Raw genomic sequence first — 23,622 nt, forward strand, 5'->3', positions numbered from 1 at the left:
ATAACATCTGGAGTGCCAAAGGTTCGCCACCACTGATATAGGGTCAGGTAGTCCACCTTCCAAAGCAGCCATTTTCTCCAGGAGGAAAAATTCCTTAAACAAACAAACACATAAAGTGATTTATATATCTGGAGTTCAGTTGTAATTCCAGGAGATCTCTCGCTCCAACCTGGAGTTGGCAACCTTAACTTAAACTCATCTTCCATAAGAGGGACAAGGCTTAGTATTTCATTTATATGATCAATGTCTTGGGCTGAACATGGTTGGATTTAGCATTATCATAATCATTCGCTTCCTGGTTGGTCTTGTCCACATGGGGAAATTCAGAAGGGAAACCTGCTGTAAATTCACAACTGGTTTGAGATGCAATATATAAGATAATAGAAACTCAAACTGTCTTCATATATCCATCTGGTTAGCTTCAAACATTTTTTAAAAAATGACAACTTTTAAAAAATCACCTCTTTAATGCAGAAAATACGAAGAAAGTCCATTAAAGTGACAGTAATCTTTATGGAGGGTTCCTCTCACATGAGACTGAATGCAGAGAAACTGGAATTTCCAGTTGATGGTAATGAGACCTAGTAGAAGCATCCACAAAGTGTACAAATTAGCTATCCACCTTTCATTCTGGTCAGAACTGGATCTGGATCGGCATTCATTTGACATTGAAACCTTTATGTTTCTTTCAAAAAATCTAATTCCGAATTCCAATTGAGATGTCAATTATCAAAATGTAGAGATATAAGCCTGCCCCCCTCAAATTATGAAGTCTGATTTTTCATTTCATCCTGTTTCTATAATGATCAGTTGGTTATAGAAAGCCAATCTCTTTTTTTTTCAATGTGGACTAAACACTAATTATGTTGCTGAAGCAGGGGAATGAAAATGATTTGGCATGTTTTGTTATTTCCGAAGCCTTACTTGTTTGTGTGCATGAAATTTCTTTAGTAAGGGAGGAATAAGAGGCTCAAATTAAGTCCCATCCTTAATCTTGTTTATTATAGACCAAGCATATCTCATCCTTGCAAGCTGCACATGGATGAATTTCATGGGTTAAACTAAGTACACACAGAATTTGGGCCTAAAGATATATGCTTCTCAAATGGCAGCTGCCAGGCACTGCTACATTTTGGCAGATTAAATGCAGATTGTTCAACAACCATCCCGTGGTTTGGCTTATGTAGTAAAGGCCATGTAGTCACTAGACTGACAAATGACATGACATTTTAAATTTTGTCAATTGACAACAGAGAACTAGAGTGCAAATGCAGTGTGTGTTTCAGTCACTAAATCGAAAATTAGTGGCACACCTCCTGGTGAAAAGTTGTATAAATTGGAGCTAGTTGAGCTGTTTGTCTGCTTTCTTACCACATTTAACAGATGCAAAATGGTGTTTGCTGACATAAATTTACTATGCTGTATCTCATTTGTTTACCCCATGCTGCTTTTGTGTTCCATTATGGCTGCTAAGTTAAGTTTTTTAAAAAATGTTTCAGTGTTTTGGGGGGTGTTTGCCTTTTTCTGAACAATTATGAAATAATTATCTAAGACTGATGCAGTATCAATAGCATCAACACCATATATTAGTAAGGCCCCGATATAACACATTACTTAATTGGGATGTTTTTCTATGACTGTCTGGTAGCAGTGGGTAGAGTGTTGCACTAGGGCCGTGATGGCGAACCTATGGCACTCCAGATGTCCATGGACTACAATTCCCATCACTCCCTGCAATTTGCCATGCTGGCAGGGGCTGATGGGAATTGTAGTCCATGAACATATGGTGTGCCATTGGTTCGCCACCACTGCACTAGGGTGTAGGGTACCCAGACTCAGTCTCTGCTCCATGTGCACCTGACTTTCTCCCCAATGGAACTTACATCATTCTCCTCTACTCCATTTTATCTTCACAAAGACCCTGTGAGGTAGGTTAGATTAGGAGTGTGTGACTGGCCCAAGGTGGCCCAAGGTGACCCAGCAAGCTTCCATTGCAGAGTGGGATTTCACACCTGCCTCCCTCAGATCCAAGTCCAACAATGAAGTAAGTGTTTTCATGCAAAGAAGCATATCCATAATAGAATAAATCACCATATTCCTAAGTGTGTGTACTTCTCACCAGGGTTTAAATACGTTTGTAACTTGGTCATATTTTTAAAGGGCTTCTTCAGCTGTGGAAAAGTTGGATTAAAGCCGAGGTTTCTGCTCTACGCAATTTAAAATATTGTTTTAAAAGCTCATATATTTAAGAGCTCAGTTATAAAAGCGATCAGAACATCAGAATGCTTAGGGGGAATTATATCACCTCTAGGTTGGGCCTGGGAAAAAAGCTATGTTTGTATCAGTTCGAGGTAGTTGGATCTGGGCAGTCTGGAATAAGATTGCTCTGAAAATATACTTTCTAGTGACTTGCTGTGGCAGCTTTTTAGTTTTTACAGTGGAACTTCGGTTTTCATTGCCTTCGGTTTTCATCGGTTTCAGTTTTCATCGATTTTTTCAGTGAAAAATTTGTCTCGGTTTTCATTGATTTGCAGTAAGGTGCAGGGGGTTGTGGAGAAAAATCACCCAGACAAAACTGTTGCAGGCCGTGTCTGCAACTCGTTCAATGACAATGTCTTGCCCCATTTCAGTCAAATCTTAAAGAGGCATCAGAAACAGACCCACCAAATGACAGCAACACAATATAACGTGAACACTTTCAAGTTTCATGGCCTGGAAGATCTCCTTACCTCTATTGAGTGGTGAGAATATTCAGCCTGATTAAGAGTTCTGGAAATCTTTAAAGTTGCTATTTTGGTACACTGTGCTATTTTGGTTGATCTTAATCAAATAATTAAATGGTTTTTAATGTTTCCAGTGTGACTGTTGTAAGTGATTATTGAGAACTACTTCTTGCCAGAGAAATATCTCCTGTGAGACATGGATAACTTTCTCCCTAATCACAGGAGAAAGGGCAGACTGTTGGTACTCAGGAAAACATCTATTTGTTTTCAGAGGAATTTATCTTCATTATTTATTTCACCTGCTTCCAATGAGAACAGATTGCAGAACAAAGCCTTGGCTGAAACTAACATGCTTTGACGGTAAAGCCTGTCATCCAACGGTTCAGAGAATGGGGAAATGAAACAATTTGATGTATTAATATGGTTTCAAAATGTAGTTTTCCATTCCTGTAAACTTTCTTCCAACTCTTTCAACAATATGGTTTTTCTGTCCACATTCCTCCAATCAGGATTTACAAGACAAATACACACCATTAAGAAATGGGTTCTTGCTCTCTAGGGAGCAGAAGATAAGCAAGGAGAAAACCTTAGGCTTTGCCAAATTTGAATGAGCCTGAGAGTGGGGCGGGGCCAGCACAGCCCCAGCCAAACTGCAGTCAAGGACAGCCAAGAAAATGAAGAGCCAGGGCAATACTTGTCAGCCCCTAGGAGGCTGGAGCAGAGAGCTCCCAGGAGGGAGGAAATCTCATGAGAAATATAAAAGGGAGGCAGAGCAAGAGGGAGAAGGTTAATGCGGTGCAAGGACTCAGGTTTGCAGAAGTGCTGTTAACTACTTGACAGAAGTAAAGGGCTTAAATAGAATGTGCCAGAAGGGTAGCTGAGATCCTGTGAGGCCAAGGTGGCCTACGCTGCAGGGGTGGCCAGCAGAGGAGGTACTAATGACTTCCTTCTGCTGAGAATTCTTCCACTAGAGGAAGGCTCCCTTGAAATGGAAGAGAGCCACTGACCCAAAACCAACCCTATGCAAGTGGAAAACAATGCCAGTTGTTAGCTAACCCACATCTACTGTTAATACCGATGATTGTATAATGCAAAAATGTTAACAGTCCAATAAAACTGCTGAATCGTCACAAGGTCCATTCATTTCAACATTAAAGTACATAAAAAACTACAGTTTTAATTTACTCATTTAGCCACAATTCAGTTCAGCAAATCCATATTATTTACTTCCTCATTTGTTGTGGCATTTATAAATGCTTGGTTAAAATGCTGCCCCAACTGTCATGTGATTTTTATCTGAAATGGAAGCTTAACAAATTTTCGGAATTTGCAATGAATTTTGCAACTTTTGGACAAGTTTCAGTATAAGGATACACTTATTTATAAGTATTCATCTCTTTTGCTGGTAAATTTCTTAAGGATTTGTGTGGTCTAGAAGGGATGCTTCAGGGCAGGAATCCTAGTTTGATGTTACTGAGTATAATTATGAAGATGCATTTTTGAAAATGCATACTACACACATTTGGTATTAATCACCTTGTTTACCAAAAAAAAACACCTTCCCCCAAACAATTCTGCCTTCCTTGAAAGGATGCAAAACATTTGACGAAGCAAAAGTACCTTATCCAATTTAGGCTTGCTTTATTTGGTGAAATGACAGATTGGCATTATTACATTTGCGGGGGTAGCAATACTGAATCTACTCCATGCAGATTTGGATGAAAATACAGTCATATATTTTTCCCCATAACTGGAGGATATAACCCAAACGTTAAGATGAATATCTATTGAAGCATAGTTTAAAAACAAAATATTATATGTGAAATATTTGCCTCTCAAAATTAAATGTTCCAAAAGTGTGGCTTTCCCTCCTTTTCTGCTTGTTGATGAATGATTAATATGCCTGACTTGATCTTCCTAGTAGTTGGTCTGGAAAACAGTACAGTGTAGGTATATTCTGACGTTTTGTAACCAAGATGTTCTTATATTTGTTCTATCATTAAAGACATAGCATAAGTTATTGATATGTATACTAAATTGTGATTGTGTTTCTTGTGTGAAAGGGACAAGTGGTTCTCTGGTGTATGATGCAGGATAATCTTAGTACAAATCTTACCTCTCCCATTAACTCACTAGGTGGGCTTAGGCAACTACGGTCTCCCCCTTAGCTCCTCTCCTGCAATATGTATTGCATAGCAATAGCCTCCTTTACAGTAGTGTTATAAAGTGTATATGCTTTGGCCACTGGAAGTGCTATATAAATAGTAAAATGCTACTTTTTGGGTGGTATAAATTCATAAAGTCCAACAAGGGCTTTCTAGCAGCAGGGAGGCTTGTGTTTTTTTCTCCCCCATGCCACTTGAAAGCCCTCTTGGGAATGGTGGGGCAGAGTGGCTGTGGTGCTGCATTTGGGCACCTGGACCTTTGGATGAGGCTGCCCAGCTAAGATTGGTGTGGCTTCCCATGTATAGTTTAATAATTTGTTTTTAGGACTATGTAGGATGCATGGATTACATAGATTCTAATGTAGGAAGGTAGAAGTGCAATGGATCTCCTGGGTTCTACAAATATTTACTTGGACACATATAAAGGTTGCTTCATGCATGGCCATTTTTCTGTAGAGATAAAACCTCTGTGCTTATTTTATGCTAATGTTTGTGGAAGTCGGATTCAGTGATCTGAAATTATTGAGACACAAAAATCTATAATCAAAATAGTTTTGACTGATAGAATACGGCAATTCTATAATTTCTGCTTCATGTTTGTCAGGTATATTTTGCCTGTTTTTAATTTTATATAATATTTTTGATATTATATAAGGTATAATATAATGGATGCAAAATTCAACATATCCATGTTTTATGACATTCTTAAAACTTCTGTTTTTGTTACTCCTAGGTCAGGAATATTTTATAACTTTTTGCAAAGTTGCTGGAAGAAAAAAGTTTCAATTTCAAGAAGACCACACCTCCAATGGGATGTGGGATCTTTTCCATCAGAGCTACAAAACCTCACTGGAATTCGACAGGTGTGGGATTGAGCATTTTTTAAAAATCAGACAAGTATGTATTAGCCCCAGTTGATAGCTGTAACAGACCAACTTGGGAATGTTTCAGTGGGAAATCAGATCCAGTAGAATGAATGTATTTAGACTTGCTGTACGATCCAGACAAATTGTGTTTTGTGTGCAAGTTCATAAAAACTGTTGACAATACCTGAAGCAGGTAGGAATCCTGTGGGTTTATATCAAGTACACATGGGGGAGAAGACTGTGACATGTCCCCTCAGTGGACATGCAATAAAGATGGTGCATAATATACACTAAGTGGGAAGATGTCAGTGTATGGAATTTAACTTGTTTTCCTGGGGCAGAAAGTCACTGATCACCCTTATCCATCTCAGAAACATGGTGCGGCTATGAATTTTATGATTGGCATTTCCAAATTAGGAATGCAAAGGTATCCTTTTGTGTATGTGTATATGGGGGTGGGCAGTATTTTAAGTGAAACAAATAAATAATAAATATACAGAACGATGGAATCCAATTTCCAGGAGTAAGATCCACTGGATCCTTCCCAGTTCTCCTAAATCAGGAACAATCTGAGTACAACTGAAAGGCTGCCTTATAGGGGACATAAATCTCAGAAAGAGGCCGGGGGGATGTTTCCATCCGTAGTGAACTGGCTTTGTCTCGGAGTAAGCATTTGTAAACTCGACCAAGGGATCCTCTTGCCGTTTGGGATCCATGGGATCTCCCCGCGGTGCGGCTGCGAAGGGGGTGTGTGCATGCATGTGTATGAGGGAAGCGGAGCGCCCTCCCGCTGCCGCCTCCTCCTCCTCTTCCTTCGCCTCCTCCCGGCGGCTACCCAGAGTGCTGTAGCCGCGACCAGGCAGGCGCAGGGAAGCGGCCTGAGCCGTGGTTGTCGTCGGGAGCTCTCCCTCGGCGATCATCTTCGGGTCCTCGTTGTGAAGCGGAGGAGAACCACGGCTGGCTCCCACCGGCGCTGGAGCGGCTGCTCCCGGGCCCCGGCTGAGGCAACGGCGGCGGCGACGCGGCCCAGCATGCGAGTGTGAGATGCTTCCCCCGGCAGCCGCTCCTGACTGGGCCCAGGCGGCTTCGGCGGCCCCCGCGCCGTGGATGCGACTCCGGAGCCGGCGCTTTGCCTTCCACAAACATTTCTATAGGACTCATTCGCCCTGCTGAGGGGGAAAAAAAGAAAAATTAGAGGAGAGGAGCAAGCAAATAATAAACAAAAGCCAGGCTCAGGCCTAGCCCGACTGTTATTTCCCCTCGCTTTCTGCCCGCTTTCCCTCACGGCTCATGGAGCCCGCCGGCCAAGCGCCGCCGCTCAGCGTCACCCAGTTGGGCCGCCTGCGGGAAGAACATGGAAAGGTAAAAAAAGAAAATGGAAAGGGGGAAGCAAGAGCCTTTGAAGAAGGCGCCCTCCTAACTGGAACGCTCTTCTGAGGGGACGCCGCGGAGAGCTCGCCTCAGGCCACGGGGTCTGACGGGGCGCGAGCTCAGGGGCGCGAGGGGGCGGGGCGAGAGGGCGCGCGCGTTTTCTGCGATGCCCCTTGTGAGGGGCGGTTGGTGGTGTGGGAGGAGTGTCGCGCGGCGGCGGGGTGGGTGGGGGGTGTCAACACCACTCAGTGGCCGTTGTTAGGGGGGGGGGCAGGGCCTCTCGGATTGTTTTTTTTTAATGGCCTCAGTTGTGTTAATGAAGAGTTCAGTTACTAACCACTCCCCTTCCTTTGAGTTCATTGCGTTTATTTCCTCAGGAAATCCCTGCTCAGGTTTAGACTTACCTCAACTCATCCTTTCTCTTCACAGGGGTGAAAGGGCACTTCAGCCCTTTCCTCAACTCCTCTTTTCTCCTCACAGGGGCGAATGGGCACTTCAGCCCTTTCCTCAACTCCTCTTTTCTCCTCACAGGGGCGAATGGGCACTTCAGTCCTTCCCTCAACTCAACTCATCCTTTCTCCTCACAGGGGCGAAAGGGCACTTCAGCCCTTCCCTCAACTCCTCTTTTCTCCTCACAGGAGTGAATGGGCATTTCAGCCCTTCCCTCAACTCATCCTTTCCTCTCACAGGGGTGAAAGGGCACTTCAGCCCTTCCCTCAACTCATCCTTTCTCCTCACAGGGGTGACAGGGCACTTCAGCCCTTCCTTCAACCCATCCTTTCCTCTCACAGGGGTGACAGGGCACTTCAGTCCTTCCTTCAACTCATCCTTTCCTCTCACAGGGGTGACAGGGCACTTCAGACCTTTCCTGCAGTCTTTTCTAATCCCCCTCCCCAATTTAAATTAATTCCAGTCCCAAAGGAAATACTTGAGCAATGAAAGCAAGGAAATACTTGCCAACTTATCCTTTCTCTTCATGGGGTAAAAGGGCACTTCAGTCCCTTCCTCCAGTCTTGTCTGTCTGTCTGTCCTTTTTCATTTATATCCTGCCAACCTCCCAAGGGAATCGAGGCAGCTTACGTATGTATAAAAGTATAAAATGATAAAAGCAATACAATGCTTGATTTCAACGAATTCTACTCCCTAAGGAAACACTGGCACAAAGTTAGGTTGTTGTTCGCTTATCTTTTCTCCTCACGGGTCAAAGGGCACTTCAGTCCCTTCCTCCAGCTCTTTTTTTAGTTTCAGTATGTTTTTTATAGCTCATATTCAAAAATCATTTTTCCCAGAATTGTTCCTTGAACTTCTCTTAGTCACAGAGGTGAGCTCTGGGTGGGTTGGTGGCTGGTAGTGTGTCACGAGGCTGTTAGACTTGGTCAGGAGTTCTTAGCACAGATTAGTTACCAGGCTGATTTCTTTCAAGGACTGTTTGAAACTCCTGACAACAACCCAATTTGCTGCTGACACATAAGTTACCCCTTGGCCTCGTTTAATTGCTTTGTTCTGATGGTTGCAATTGTTTTGGGCTGTCATGATCACTTAACGCAGATTACTTACCCCTTGACTTATTTTCTTTGTGCTTATGACTGTCCACAGCACTCTTGTACTTGCAGCCAATCTGCTGTTGATGCAGGAATTACCCCTCAACCTCTTTCAACCATGTTGTTGTATGACATTCACAACCTTGTTGTACTGTCACAGTCATTTAACACGGATTAAAACTCTTTAGCACCCGTTGATCTCACTGATGTAACTACAGTTGTTGGAAGACCGACTCCTTGTCACTTCATATTATGAATTTATCTGTGAAATGTGGATTCTATTTGTATTGGTGATTTTATGGAATGAAAGATATTTGTATGATATGTAAGAGCCTGGGGTGAATGTACATAGCCTTGGGGTAGAGAGTATATTGATCATGGGCAAGGTTTACAACTAGGAGAGAACTGACAATATTATGCACTGTAACTGTTGATAAGAATTGGCCTTTTGTTTATCAGTATATGTACTATATCATTAACTTTACATCCCATTTTTCAGATAGCAGTTGTCTCCCAAAGCAGCTCATACCAAGTTACTAAAAAGGCAAGAGACACAAGGAAACAAAAGTGGAGGGAAAAGGCAGAGGACAGTCCAACAATTAACATTTACGTGTAGTTAAGGACAAGCTGATCTTCCGTAGTTTGTGTTTTTTCCCAAGAGATAAGGTGTGTAGCCTGAATTCTCCCTAGAAGCTAAAAGGAGCTAACTAGAAGCTAAAAGGAGGCTGTTGTACTTTGGTCGTGTTATAAGACAAGCCTCACAAGACAAGACAATTATGCTACCGTGTTTCCCCGAATATAAGACAGTGTCTTATATTAATTTTTGCTCCCAAAGATGCACTATGTCTTATTTTCAAGGGATGTCTTATTTTTCTGTGTTCTGTTCGTCAGGCATGCTTTCAAACAAAAACTTTGCTATGTCTTACTTTCGGGGGATGCCTTATATTTCGCACTTCAGCAAAACCTCTGCTATGTCTTATTTTTCGGGGATGTCTTATATTCGGGGAAACAGGGTAGGAAAAAATGAAGACAGTAGGAAAAGAAGTCAGAACCCTCAATTTGCAAGACCTCATTAAGGCTGTTAATGAAAGGATGTTTTGGAGGTTAGTAATTCTTTGGGTCACCATAAATCAGTAGCAACTGGACAGACGTATGTTACTACAACCTTCCCCTGTTGTTGGTCCTCAGCACAGTTATTCAGAGGATTACTGCATCTGAACATGGATGTTCCATTTGTGTCCATCAGTGCTTATCTATAATTACTGACTATCATGAAATTGTCTATTCCCCTCCTAAAGCCAGCTATCATGTATTGGCCTGGTGTCCCCACTCCAACATAAAAGTCTGACTTTCACTCAAGAGTTCTGTCTCCGGTTAGTTACAAACTCATGCTCTCTAATCTGATACTTTTGGAGTGTTATTTCTTTTAAATCAAATCACTTTAAAATCAATTAATGGAAGGTTCCCCATATGTTTGCGGCTGCACCATCTGGACTGTTTTCAGGTCATTACAGTCTGTTGTGTAAATAAGTGCCATAATATGTCGCAACATGCATAGTTTTCTCTGGAAGGTTGAGTTTGAATATAGAAGCATGGTTTGAAACCAAGCCTGATTCCAGATGCAGAGTTTATTCCACAACCCTTGTTTGGTTTAGTTCACACATGCACATTCTTCACTTGAAGACCTGCAAAACAGTGAGAGGAAGGGTTCCTTTGAAAACTGTTGTGCTTGAGATGATGGGTGGGAGAAGACTTGCTTGTATTTGTAGGCCCTTTGTAAAGTGATTAATACACCTGTGTAGCTTTTATGTTGAATCTAGAACGCCATACACATTAAAAGGTTATTGATTCAGAATAAGAGTTCAACTGAGAACTGTAGTGGTGGTACTCTCATAGAATGATTCATGAGCATCTGTACATGTATGTATGTATGTATGTATGTATGTATGTATGTATGTATGTATGTATGTATGTATGTATGTATGTATGTATGTATGTAGTGAGAAATTCTTACCCAAATTGGGATAAGCCACCAATGTGTATTTTGTCCTCTTAAAGTACCAGTGAACATCAGGTGGAACAAAAGTAAGCTCTGAAGCACTTTAAAGCTGCCCCTTGTGGAGAAAGAAAAGCATTCCTGAACATATTTATTTATTTTAAACATTTCTATGTTGCCTTTTCATCCAGTTCAGCATCTCCAAGTCTGTAAACATTAAACCATTTCAGACAGGTAAAATACAAATACATATAAAAATTAAAAACAGGGAGGATGGATAAGAGTGAGGGAATTTTGAAAAATGAAAAACATTTTTCATGGAGCACATCCAAAACACATGGATCATCTGTTTTTCACAGAATACTGTTCAAACAGAAACTGTGGTTGTCCAAAGTGATGACAATGACCTGTGAGACTGAATCAGCAGAAGGCACCTAAGCAGCATCAAAGAGAAAAAATAGATTGTATGCACTGATTATAAGCATTATTATTCAAGAAAATATAAGTGATTGGCAGTTGATGCTGTAATGTCAATTTTCTTGCTTGAAATGCTGGCTATACTTTCCCCATACATGTTCATTTTATTTCTTGTAAGCAGTATGGAGGGAAGCCGTAGTGATAAAGTTCTGGTACTGTATGGATATGTCGCATTTTCTAATTTCATTCTAAATTCACTCTTTTTAAATTTAGGATTTTAATTAACTTTTAAAATGCATAATACTTACTAGCCAGATTTCTTGTCCCTGATTTTCTAGTCCTTAGAACAATCCTGGATGAAATAGGAGTAAGAAGTTTGTAGATATGTTCTTACTTAAATACCCTTAACTCTTTGGTTGCATTACTGACAGTCCAGCCCTGAAAATAATTGTTCCATTTGACCCATCATGTGGCATGGATGCTGTGCAGCAAGAAACTCCCTCCCACCACCGTGCAGAGGCGGATTTGACACTGTGATTGGCTTATACTGCAAACAAACTTTCAGCAGTTTTGTAGGGAGGGGAATCATCTTACTGTCTGTTCAGACATTTCATGAGCTATAAACTTATGTGCAATTTTCCTGGACAGATTTCCTGATACTATCAAGCCAGATTAAGGAGAAGCTGTTTCTAGGCTCCTCTTCACTAGAGACCAATCTGCTAACTAGTTTTGTACAGCTCCAGGGGAAGTACTTAATGAGTCTCAATCATTTTCCATAGATAGACAGTTTCAGTCTGTCTGCTGAGTGAAAGGGGTTCAGCTCAGTTTTTTCCTTCCCCCACATATTGCTGAATTTAAAGAGCAAAGCTTACCTAGAAGCAGAATCCGAATTACCTCCCTTCTTTGAAGACTGGAACTGGACAGCACATAAGCAAATCAACATGAATAATTAGAGTTGGGTAGGTACTGCGATTATATAGGAGGCAAGGTTTGGGTCTAGTGATGTATAAGTGCAAACATAAAAGGATTTAGCACGATTGCTGTTGTGCAGGATCTTGTGCCCTGCAATTCACTTTCCTCCTATGTATTACGAAAGGTGCAGGTAGTCCTCTGTGCAAGCATTGGGGTAATTATTGACCCATGGGGTGATGTCATGTCACAGTGTTTATTAGGCAAACTTTGTTTACAGGTTTTGCCATTTCCTTCCCCAGTCATCTACACTTTACCCCCAGCAAGCTGGGTACTCATTTTACCAACCTCAGAAGGATGGAAGGCTGAGTCAACCTTGAGCCAGCTACCTGAAACTGATTTCCACAAGGATTGAACTTGGGTTGTGAGCAGAGCTTTGATGGCAGTAGTGCAGTTTACTAATCTGCACTATAGGGCTCCTCCCTATGTATTATGATGACCAGAAATTGGTTGCACAATATCTGGCACAAGCAGAAATACAGTACAGTATAATTAGTATAATACAATAAAGTGTAATAACAGACATAGTGCAGGTGTCCTAGTGGAAATTTTGCACTGGATCCAACCCCAAGTTTCTAGTCCATGTGGCTATGAAACGATAAAAGTTTGGAGACGTCCCTGCTGAAGTCTCACAAGTCAAAGGGATGGCTAGAATTGGTTTCCTTCCTATGATTAGCAAAACTGGCAGCAGAATTGACAAAATAGGAAGAATATAAAAGATTATACACATGTGCTTAATTTGAATAATTTTATGTGAGCCACAGAGTCCTGCTTTTCCTGGGGTAGAATTTGGAGTGACTGGCCTTTAGAAGTTATGTGGCATACACACAGCCTTGCCAGTAGCATGGAGATGATTCCAGCTCCCACCATATCACGAAACCAGGCCTGGGAGAGCCATGCCTGTTCTACAAAATCATGGGTTCTTTTTTCCAGATACTCTGAAACCAGCTGAGTTCTCAACGATTTCATTGAAAATAAAAACAGGAAACAATAAAATGTTCTAAATGGCACCGTTCCTGCAGACTTGTCTCAGCCCCCTGAGCTCAGATGCTCACCCGAGCTCAGCTTGGATCAGAATCCCAGGAAAACTCCCGTTTCCTGCCATGAGGTAACCTAGCCTTTGATGTATGGGGCTTCCTTTTGGTTACAGCCTTTTGGTCTTCCATCCGGAGTTCAAAGACCTTGTCAGGCTAGTGTGACTTTTCCTAATACAGTTACAGATACAGTTACAGAACAACTTCATCACAATATGGGTTTGACTTTCTACAATGTGATATAGAGTTCTGACTAAGATCTAGTAATCCTGAGATGAACTTCCTACTCTGTCATGAAAGCTTGCTGGGTGACTTGGTCAGTCGCTCTCTGCTTGGCCTACCTTACAAGATTGCTGTTGTCAAAATGAAATGGAGGAGGGGAGAATCTTTGGTCTGTAGAGTAGAATTCTGAAGAGCTCATGATGTCAGGCAACTTTGATTCTTTCATTATTTTAAGGAAGGGTTGCTTGTCCACGGGTGGAGAGGTTGTTGATTAATATCAAGGATAATTAGTGTGAGGTTGTGCATGGTTTTCTTTGTTTCAGCCAAAGGCAAAACAGCAAAAAGGTTATCGGAACACGTTATCGGAACATTTAGTGTGGACACTTAATGAGATATTCTCATTGTCCTCTTGAAAAGTTCTGAGTGTTCTGATGAAAAATGCTTGATTGAGTTGCTTGAGCATGAGTTAGGCTGCTTGGAACATCAAGTTCAGTTGTCTGCATAAAATAAATAAAATATGGCAAAAGACAGGAGTGCTGTGGTGTAGATGATGTTTACGTTTGAAAAGACAGTAATTGTTTTCAGAAAAGTTGAAGCCAGCAGGAAAAGGTTGCACGAGATGGATTGACTCTAAAAAGGAAGCCATGGCCCTCGGTTTGCAAAACCTGAGCAGGTGTTAACAGTGGGACATTTTGTAGGAATGGGATCACCATGAGTTGGAAGTCACTTGACAGCTCTTAACACACACAATGATAATTGAAAATGATCACTGTTTCCAATGACAATCATAGCAGTTTGATCAAAGGGCAGTTTTATAGCTCTGATTGCTGTTTTTTTTCTGAGGATATATCTGCAAGACATTGCAGGGGGTTAGACTTGATGGCCCTTGGGGTCTTCCAACTCTATGGCTCCTTCCGCACATGCAGAATAATGCACTTTCAAACTGCTTTCAATGCTCTTTGAAGCTGTGCAGAATAGCAAAATCCACTTTCAAACAGTTGTGAAAGTGGTTTGAAAACACGTTATTCTGCGTGTGCAGAAGGGGCCTATGATTGTATGATTATTGCAGTTGAGTATTTAAAATTCTGTGGTAAGATTTAAGAAAGAGGCAGTGGTTCATTCTGTTTGGGAATTCTTACAGAGCTCAGTTCTTGGTACTTTGAACTGAAGCAAGTCCTATCAAGATCAGTGAGAACGATTCCCATGAAACATGCTTAGGACCACGGCCTTAGGCGAGTTAGCCACTATTGTCTGACTTTGGAGCACTTGATGGAATGCCAGAACTATTAAAGCCACTTCACACAGCAGCTGTGTTTACTGTGACATGATGAAACCATGGCGAACATAATCACCATGCAAAATGGAAGGCATCTCATGGATCTCAGTGTTAGCCATGTTTATTCAGATGGAAATATCACAAGGTATAATCCCCAGCAATTGAGCTTGCTCCTGTGTAGCACTCTACAAAGCTGAAATACATCCTGCTCATATTTCTCCCTCTTTTCTCAGAATCATCCCCTGCCTCTTTTCCCAAAACTAATACTTGTTTAGGAGCAGCTTCAGGCAAGGAAAATCAAATATTATTGTATGGTAACACACAACTAAAAGTCTGCGAAGACAACAAAAACTAGTTAGTGAAACAAGGCATGTTGTGAATGGTAATCTGCCCTTCAAGTTCCACCAACCACAGATGTGAGCAAAATGTTAGGAGCAAAAACTACCAGATCACAACCACGCAGCCAGTTGATTCCGGCAGTGAAAGCTTTCTCTGCAACTTCTTTTTAAAAACAGAGTTGTGTTAGGAAATTATGGTTTTCCCTCCCCGGGGAAGTCCATCTACTCCCTCTATCACTGTCTTCCTACTGTGGGTGAAGATTTTTCTGATTTGTTTGGTGTTCCCTCATTGACTCGCCTTCCAGTCTATGTTTCGTTTAATTGTTATTAATCCCCCCCCCCTCTCTCTCTCTCTGTGTATTTTAAAGGTTTTTTTTAATTGTTTGTTGTTTGGGGGATCCTACGTTTGGTGGAAAGGTGGCATAAAAATGTTTTAATTACATAAAATAGTTATTCTGAAGTAGAAATACTGGTGTTTTATTAGGTTCACGTTGCAGATCTGTGTTGTGTAAGATGGTTGGGATGGATATATTGATAATATTTCAGTTTCATCCCTGCCTGAAGGCAAGGTAGACAGAGATGAGATTTCTTTAGACTCGGGGGTGGATCATGGGTGATGCAAAATTGATGCTGCATTGGATAAGCTGAGTGTGAATACTTTTATTGCAAACTGGTTTGCTGTTGCAGCTAGACTAACAAGTTATATCTTGCACTTCCCTTCCAGGAACTGTGGGTTACATGCAATATTGCTTTGCTGGGAAAGATTTGCTGGTTTGGATGTAATGACAAACTGCTGTTAGCACTACAGCAGGAGTTGGCACAGGCCTTGTTTGTGTAGTGCCACACTGTGGTTTGGTCTGACCTTTGAGCCATGCCTTAAGGGTAGAAGTGTGCAAATTTTGGACTGGAGGCCACATCTGACCTGTGGGTGGCTCCAAACCTCGAGTTCCTTTACAGTTTGACGGGAACAATGTGTCTGCAAGCCGAGCAATCGAAAAACTCAAGAACCATTCAAAGCGGGCTAAGGGCTCCATCTTGGGCCCCTTCCCTTCTGAGGGCTCTGTGCTGTAGCAGGCTCTTCTTATTTCCGGAGCGGGCTGTTTCAAAACCCATTGCCCAACCCTGCCACTGCTTGAGTCTGGTTTGCAGCTCTGGATCTAATAAGTATGATTCATGTCATCCAAAATGGCCGATTTTCCTAACATAAAATAATTTGAACTTGTATTGTCGAAGGCTTTCATGGCCAGATTCAATGGTTGTGGTGGGTTTTCCGAGCTGTGTGGCCGTGGTCTGGTAGATCTTGTTCCTAACGTTTCGCCTGCATCTGTGGCTGGCATCTTCAGAGGTGTATCACAGATACACCTCTGAGAGTACTACAAGTCCGAAAACCCACCACAACCATTTGGACTTGTATTTATTTGAGAGCTCGTTTTAGCACCACATTTACTTTCTGTAGGCACACAAGACATGTTCTGTGCTTGTGCATGGAATTTCATTCTCTTTCACCTGGCTTCATTACACCTGGAATGTAAATATTGTAGATTTGGCTAATGCCAGTATCCTTAAGAAATGGAAACTCAATTGAAAGAAAATGCCGCATGTGCTAACTCAGGGCGAAGTGGCCTCAAATGCTTAGCTCTTTGGTTTACAAGTAGTAAATTGTACTCCTTAGCAGTTGTAACACTGCTTCGTATCTTCAAAGTGCTTCCAAGACATTAATTGGTGACAAGTCAGAGAAGCAAGTGCATCTTATTCCCATTTTACAGGTGAGGAAGAATGCACTGAACACGCAATGCCATGATTTCCAAGGAAGCTATCACCAAGAGCTATGGTTAGATCAGAGTTTTTAAATTAGAAAGGGATTAACTATGTTGTCCTAAGCAGAGTTATGTCCTACTTGGTCCGAGGGTGGAGAGCCAGTGGTGTGTCGTGGTTAAGAGCAGCAGACTCTAATCTGGAGAACTGAGTTCAATTCCCTGGTCTTCCACATGAAGCCTGCTGCATGACCTTGGGTCAGTCACAGTTCTCTCAGACCTCTCTCAGCCCACGTGGAGGCAGGCAAGGCAAACAACCTCTGAAAATCTCTTACTTTGGAAATCCTAGGGATTGCAATTATCAGTGCCAGATTTACCTAGAGGCTTGGCAGGCTGAAGGCTTGGGCCTCAAAATCTAGGGGGCCGCTGGCCAAGGAGCATAATATTTTTGACCCTGTCATAGGCCTTTCTTACACATACCGTCACAACGCCTTCAGTAATTTTCCTTGCTCTTCCTTTCAGAACAGTGCTTTCTTAAGTGAACTTGACACTGGTATTGATTTCTGTATTGATTTTGTCCTCCCAGGACTTCACTGATGTGGAGCCCGCTTTGTGAACCCCAGCTTCCTCTGGTCGTGAGGGTGGGGGATTGGGAGGGGCCTCACAAGTCGAAAAGCCTAGGGCCTCTCTTCATCTAAATCCGGCACCAGTGATAAATCAGCTGTGATTTGGCAGCAGTTTCTGCCTCCAGGCCCAAAAGTAACTGTTTAGGATAGCGCTGCAGCTGTTCATGTATGAAGGATGCAGAACCCTCACTTGTGAACAGGTACACTCAACCATAAACATATGCACCAGTATTATCTGTGTAGGTCTTCTGTTAGCGTTGGTGCGAGTTTCATTTTTGAATCCCGTATTTGTGAAATTGATGACTTTTTTAAAAAACCCACAAGGCAGTGGTGGGATTCAGCCGGTTCGCACCGCTTCGGCAGAACTGGTTGTTAAAATGGTGCTTGTAAACAATTAGTTGTTAAATTATTTGAATCCCACCACTGCCACAAGGCTATCGCTGTGGTGTATATATAATTAAGGAATCATAGAGTTGGGTGGTACCAGCTGTGTATCATTTTCTGGAATATTAAGAGACATATATAATGTACATTAACTTAGAATGAAGGGTGTTTTTTAAAAAAATGTAAGTACAGTTTGCCCTGATCTAGATAACCCCCAGCTATCCCGATCATCTCAGGTTTCAGAAGCCAAGCAGGGTCAACCATGGTTAGAATTTAGATGGGTGACCTCCAAGGACTACCAGGTATGACGCAGAGGCAGGTAACGGCAGACTATCACCCAACATTTCTTGCTTTGAAAACCCTATGGGGTCACCATAAATCAGCTGTGACTTTGCCACACACACAGAAGTACAGTTTGGGAGATAAAGGGAGCCAGGGTGTGTAATTGTTAGAGTGAAGAATTTGAGAGACCCAGGTCTGAATTTCCATTGTGGTCACACGCTAGCTCTTTGTCTTTCAACTTAGCCTTTTTCACAGGATGGTGGTTGTGAGGCTAAAATGGAAGGAGGGTGCTTTAGTAGCTTTGGGTCTCCAATAGTGAGAAAAGTGAGATACAAATAAATAAACATGACAGATGAAAATTAAAAAATGAACTGAAAGGATCACTGGGTTGGAACCCTCTGCCCCTTCCGCACATGCAGAATAATGCACTTTCAATCCACTTTCACAACTGTTTGCAAGTGGATTCTGCTATTCCGCACAGCTGCAAAGTGGATTGAAAGGGGATTGAAAGTGCATTATTCTGCATGTGCGGAAGGGGCCTCAGACTCTTGCTGTTCTCCCAAGCAATCATGAGTCTATGATCTCTTCATTTAATTTCCTATCTAAAGCTGCAGTCTTGACTAAACTTACTTTGTAGTCTTGTTAAATGTAGTGGTATCTGAGTATGGTTCCTGAGTAAATATAAGTCGGATTCTACTGAAGATCTGATGTTTGCAATGGAAGAATTATGAGTCTGGAATTTAACTGCTTTATTGAATTTCAACTTCAGATGTGGGTGAATTGTGGTTGTGTGTGTGTGTTTTAAAGTAAAGCCTTTTGATTTTTGCTCAAGTGAGAACATTTATTTTCCTAGCCAGATACCAATGGGATTTTAAAGAACTGAAGCGTAGGTAAACTGGCTATTCAAAAAAAGCATACATAAACTGGTTGTTAGAAAGAACGTGTTTAATTGCTTGTGCACAGAAGGTGGAAATTCGCATGATGGCGCCCCCTTGTGGCATCTAAATAGCATTGCCACAGATAAACAGGTATTCAATGCATCTTCAAGGCAACACATTGTTCTGAAATAAAAATCTGAAGAAATAAGCAGAATCAGTAGATTATCAATGGTTGAGAAGAGGTACTTGTACTTATTTCACTTACGCATTTGAATGCATGGTGCCTGGTTTTAATGACTCAGTTACTTGATCAGTTTTGGCCAGGGTAGTTTATTAACTCTCTATTTGTTTAAGTATTTTAGTGTTCAGGTAAACCACAGATAATTCTATATTGGCAAGAACATAGATTGTTTTTTGCCTAGTGGACAAAATTAATCGGGTGCTGTGGTGTTGCAGTGGCCTCGTGCAGACTGAATGCGTAACTAGAACTTATTTCCCTTAACCATAGTTAAGCGCTGGCTCAGTTTAGGCATAACGGTAAACTATTCTGACAGATAAACTGTGAGGCCAAAGGGAAGGATAGTGGGGAGGACCACATGATCTTTCACAACAGGAGATTGCTCATACTCATGAAGGCCAGTAGATCTTTTGAGTTTTAATGTCCCTTGATAGTACCATATCATCTCTCAAGCATTGCCTGGACTTTACTGGCAGGAAGATCATGGGTTGTTCAACTAAATTGGTTAGTCTCCCTCCAATTAGCAGCCCTAGTGGCGTAAGGAGGAGGAGCCAGTGCCTAGTCCACCAGCTTCTGGTCTGAACTTTGGGGCCCTGGACAGACCTGCGTTGGTTTATAATATGGAAAGGTAAGCATTATATTTTATATTTTGTTATCTTCCCTCACTCTCCTTTCTCATTCACCCAGTGAATGTTTTCAGTGATATGTAGAAATGATATTGGATGTAACTCACTAGATCCTATTCATTTGAAGGAGTATTTCCCCCTTCCCCCCTTTTGATTCTGCCCTTCTGTACCCATCCCTTCATGGGAGACTGTTTAAGGAGGAACTTGAAATTTGAATTGATTGGTGTTACTGCTTTATTGTTTCTGTCTAAGGGACCAATGCAAGGGTGTTGAACGCATTTGTTACAAGGGCTGGATATGGTATACATGTGACTTGGTCGGGCCAGGCCCTGGTTCTGGGGGGTGACCGCCTGGACAGTCGAACCTGCATCAGACCATCCCGCCCCCTCCAGGGCCTGGCCCGGCCAAGTCATATGTATGTCATATCCGGCCCTTGTAAAAAATGAGTTTGGCACCCCTGGGCTAAGGGTTGATGAAAACAGTGTCTCTCCCTGTGCATTTCTATTGATGGCCCAATTTTTTCCCTTCAAGAAACACCCCCCCCCCCAAAGCATATGTTCCCAATTTACATATTTACTAATTTAAAAAAGCTTCCTGGAAACATTAAGCAGACTATCTCGGGTAACCTTTAACATTGTAGCTAATGGATATCGCCTGGAAATTTTCATAGAAGGTCTTCTAAATAATGTAAATGATTATGAATATGTAACTAGTTAATATGCAGCTACGAAAGGATTATCATGTAGAGGTTAATGAACACGCTGCACTTCACGGTTTGCGGGGCTTTTGCTTTAGCTCACTTTAGCGCACGTCATGCGTGGAAAGTCATGTATTTGGGAATGGAGAGCTTCCTTTTCCCAGAAACAGAGCAATTAAGCTGGAACTTTTGCAGAAGACATCATGAACACGTTTAGTGTTGGCGTCCCCCGCCCGGTAGCTTAATTCTGCGTACACTTTAATAATAATCCTCATGAGTTGAATCCCAGCTGTGGGTGGGGCTGTAGAAAAGAAAGCAAAGAGCAACCCCTGTTTAAATTGACCCATGATGTGGGTCTGCTGACATATTGGTGTCGTGTCCAGGTGTTTACCTGGGTGTGATGACATCCAGCCCCAAAGCCCTGGGGATACCAGGTGGTGGCCTATCACCCCGACACAATTATAATGAAGAGAAAATATTAAATGGCATGCATAGAAATCCCCCATCCTTGCAAATAAATCTCTCAAAGCTGAACTGTCCAAAATGGTTAAGTTTCTTTTCGTAGCCTGCATGCTTCGATGTACTTGTCACTCTTTTGTGCCGTATCAGTGGTCATAAAGAAGAAATTTTTTCTGCAATTAATATATGAAGCTGCTTCATACAAAGTTAGACCAATGGCTCTAACATGACATTATCTTCCTGAACCCGCAGCAGCTCTCCAAGGGGTCAGCAGAGAGAGGTCTTTCCCCAGCCACGATCCTTTAACTGGAATTGCCAGGGATTAAACACCGGACCTTCCTCCTGCAAATCGTTTGCTCTGTCACCGAGCCACTGTTCCCCTGAAGTTGGTACGGTGACGCAATGAAGAGACGAGACGCAGCAATAACATCCGTTGGAGAGAAGCCAGCGGCGGGCTAATTTGCCGTACCGTGGTCCCTGGCACCTTTTATTAGGGTTTGGGGAAGGCGGGAGAGCGGGAGAAAGTTGCGCAATTCATGGCCTGCGGGGGCAGTGTACGTGCAGGAAGAAACGTCTCCGTCTGGGTCAATTCCACATCTGGGGGTCTTGTGACCCATGACTCAGGCATCTGGTGACCTGTGAGTCAGGGGGATCTCGTGATGTGCGTACGTGGAAGCCCAGGAGGGCACAAATGGCGCAGGCATTCCTGTGCACTTTCTGAGGCTCTACCGGGTCCGCTGACGCATCCCTACATTCCCCTTCTGCACTCCCACCTTTCAACATTTCCCTGGCTGGTTATCCAGAGATTATTGTTTCTTGCTGTGGGTGACCAGGCACCTGGCTATTTCCGAGACTGTGAAAAGCTGGGGGGAAGGTGAAGGCAGTTTTGAAGGTATGTCAGGGCTTCCTCATGCAAACCTTATATTTCAGGTTGTTTCTCACTGGCAGGATTCTCACTTAGGTGGATTTCTGCATGGGCCAAAAACAGCGGTGTGGAAACGGTATGAAAGCAATTTAAAATGGTTTAAAACCATTGGTTTTCGCACTATTTTAACACCACTGTTTTTGGCCCATGCAGAATCCGCCTTCGTGAAAAGGACATTTTTTTATGTTCCTGACTTGCTCCTTCCTCATGATGAAATAAACACAATTAACCTTATATCAAAATATTTTTGTCCCAACCTTCCTCCAGGGCAGCCTACATTGGGGTGCTGTGTGGTTTTTATTATTATTGTTGTTGTTATTGTTGTTGTTGTTGTTGTTGTTGTTATTTGGGTTTATAAACCGCCCTCCCCCGAAGGGCTCAGGACGGTGAACAATATATAATAGAGCACAATAGTAGGTTAAAATTCAGTAAATATAAATTAAATACGGCTCTAATAAAAATAAACCCAGCCCCATTAAAATACAATACAATAGTGTAGCGTTAAAACAAGATGGCACCAGTTTCCATTCTCCCAATTTCCAGGCTGTATGGCCTTGTTCTAGCAGCATTCTCTCCTGATGTTCCGCCTGCATCTGTGGCTGGCATCTTCAGGGGTCCGGAAACCACACAGAACCCCAGTGATTCCAGCCGTGAAAGCCTTCGACAATGCAACCCACATCGTTCTCCGTTCTTCCATATTGTCCTCACAGTAGCTCTGAGTTCAGGTTCAATTGAGAGACGGATTGAATGTGAGTTACCTGGCAAACTTCTTAGCAACACAGGGATCTGAAATACCTTAGCAGGATGTTCTTCCCAATACAACATAACAATTTTTTTTTTAAAAAAAATACAGCTTTAATAATGGCTGCCCTTCGTATGTCGTACAACTTCCCAGAGTAAGCTGGCTCTTTCTATCTCTTGATGCCAGAAAACCGTCCACAGCTCGTTTATGGAATGTGGTAGAAGTCTGTTGTGTTGCTTTGGATTTTTAACAGGATTGTTGACTGCAGCTTGCTTCCTGAGTGAGGTTTATAGAATCTACCCCAGAGCGACTGAATATAAGCCAAGCCTCCTCATTTTTTGCCAAGCACCATTTCCACCCCACCCCCTTCCGTCCTTTAAAAAAAAAAAAAACACACCAAAGCGAACCATCTGCACCTGTGCTTTTATTGAAAGTTGAAGGTGCAGCATTATTTTTTTCCCTGGCAAATGCTCTCCCGTTGATTGCTTCCGCATGTTAGCTTGTTTGCAGGTACACGAGAAACAAATATTTGCAAAGCTGATCTTCGAAAACATATACGTTTAAGATGGATTTGAAATGTGATTTGCCGTATAGTTTCTTTGCAGTCTGTGCTTATATTTGTGTAGTGTGTTTTTTTTCCTGGCAGGGAATTTCCTGTTACCTGTAGGGGTTCAGTCACTCTCGGATTAACGCGATTGTCTGTTGGTTATTTGCGTATGTTAATTCATCGAAGGATACGAACGGGCAAGCTGGAGTCCAGAGAATTTTCTGTGTACACCCAAACGCATCTGTGGACACACCAGGGCTCTCCAAACTTCATCTTCTTCTGCTGTTTAGGAAGCAGCTCTGGGAAGTTTCCAACTTTTTGGAACAGCTTTTTTGCTAATCACAGCGAGCGCTGGAGAGCTTGGGGATGCCCTCATTTATGTGCAGTGGTCTTTGGATCCTGCCTGGACACATGATACTGCCTTGTACAGAGAGAGAGAGTGGGTCCTTCTAGCTCAGCGATTCCCAACCAGGGTTCCGTGGTACCCCGGGGTACCGTGAGCATGTCCCAGGGGTACCGCGGCAATGCTACCAGCCCCCCTCACTT

General features: G+C 42.4%; 1 protein-coding gene across 1 annotated transcript in view; it reads left to right on the forward strand.

The window, feature by feature from the left end:
• Window positions 1-6,566: 6,566 nt before the first annotated feature.
• URI1 (URI1 prefoldin like chaperone) overlaps window positions 6,567-23,622 on the forward strand; it is a 48,255-nt gene continuing 31,199 nt past the window's right edge. The window contains 1 exon segment of the mRNA XM_048515584.1: window positions 6,567-7,116. Coding sequence (XP_048371541.1) covers window positions 7,045-7,116 — 72 coding nt within the window. The 5' untranslated portion in view covers window positions 6,567-7,044.

Source organism: Sphaerodactylus townsendi, linkage group LG14, assembly GCF_021028975.2.
Source record: "Sphaerodactylus townsendi isolate TG3544 linkage group LG14, MPM_Stown_v2.3, whole genome shotgun sequence".
In the NCBI taxonomy this organism is placed as follows: Eukaryota; Metazoa; Chordata; class Lepidosauria; order Squamata; family Sphaerodactylidae; genus Sphaerodactylus; species Sphaerodactylus townsendi.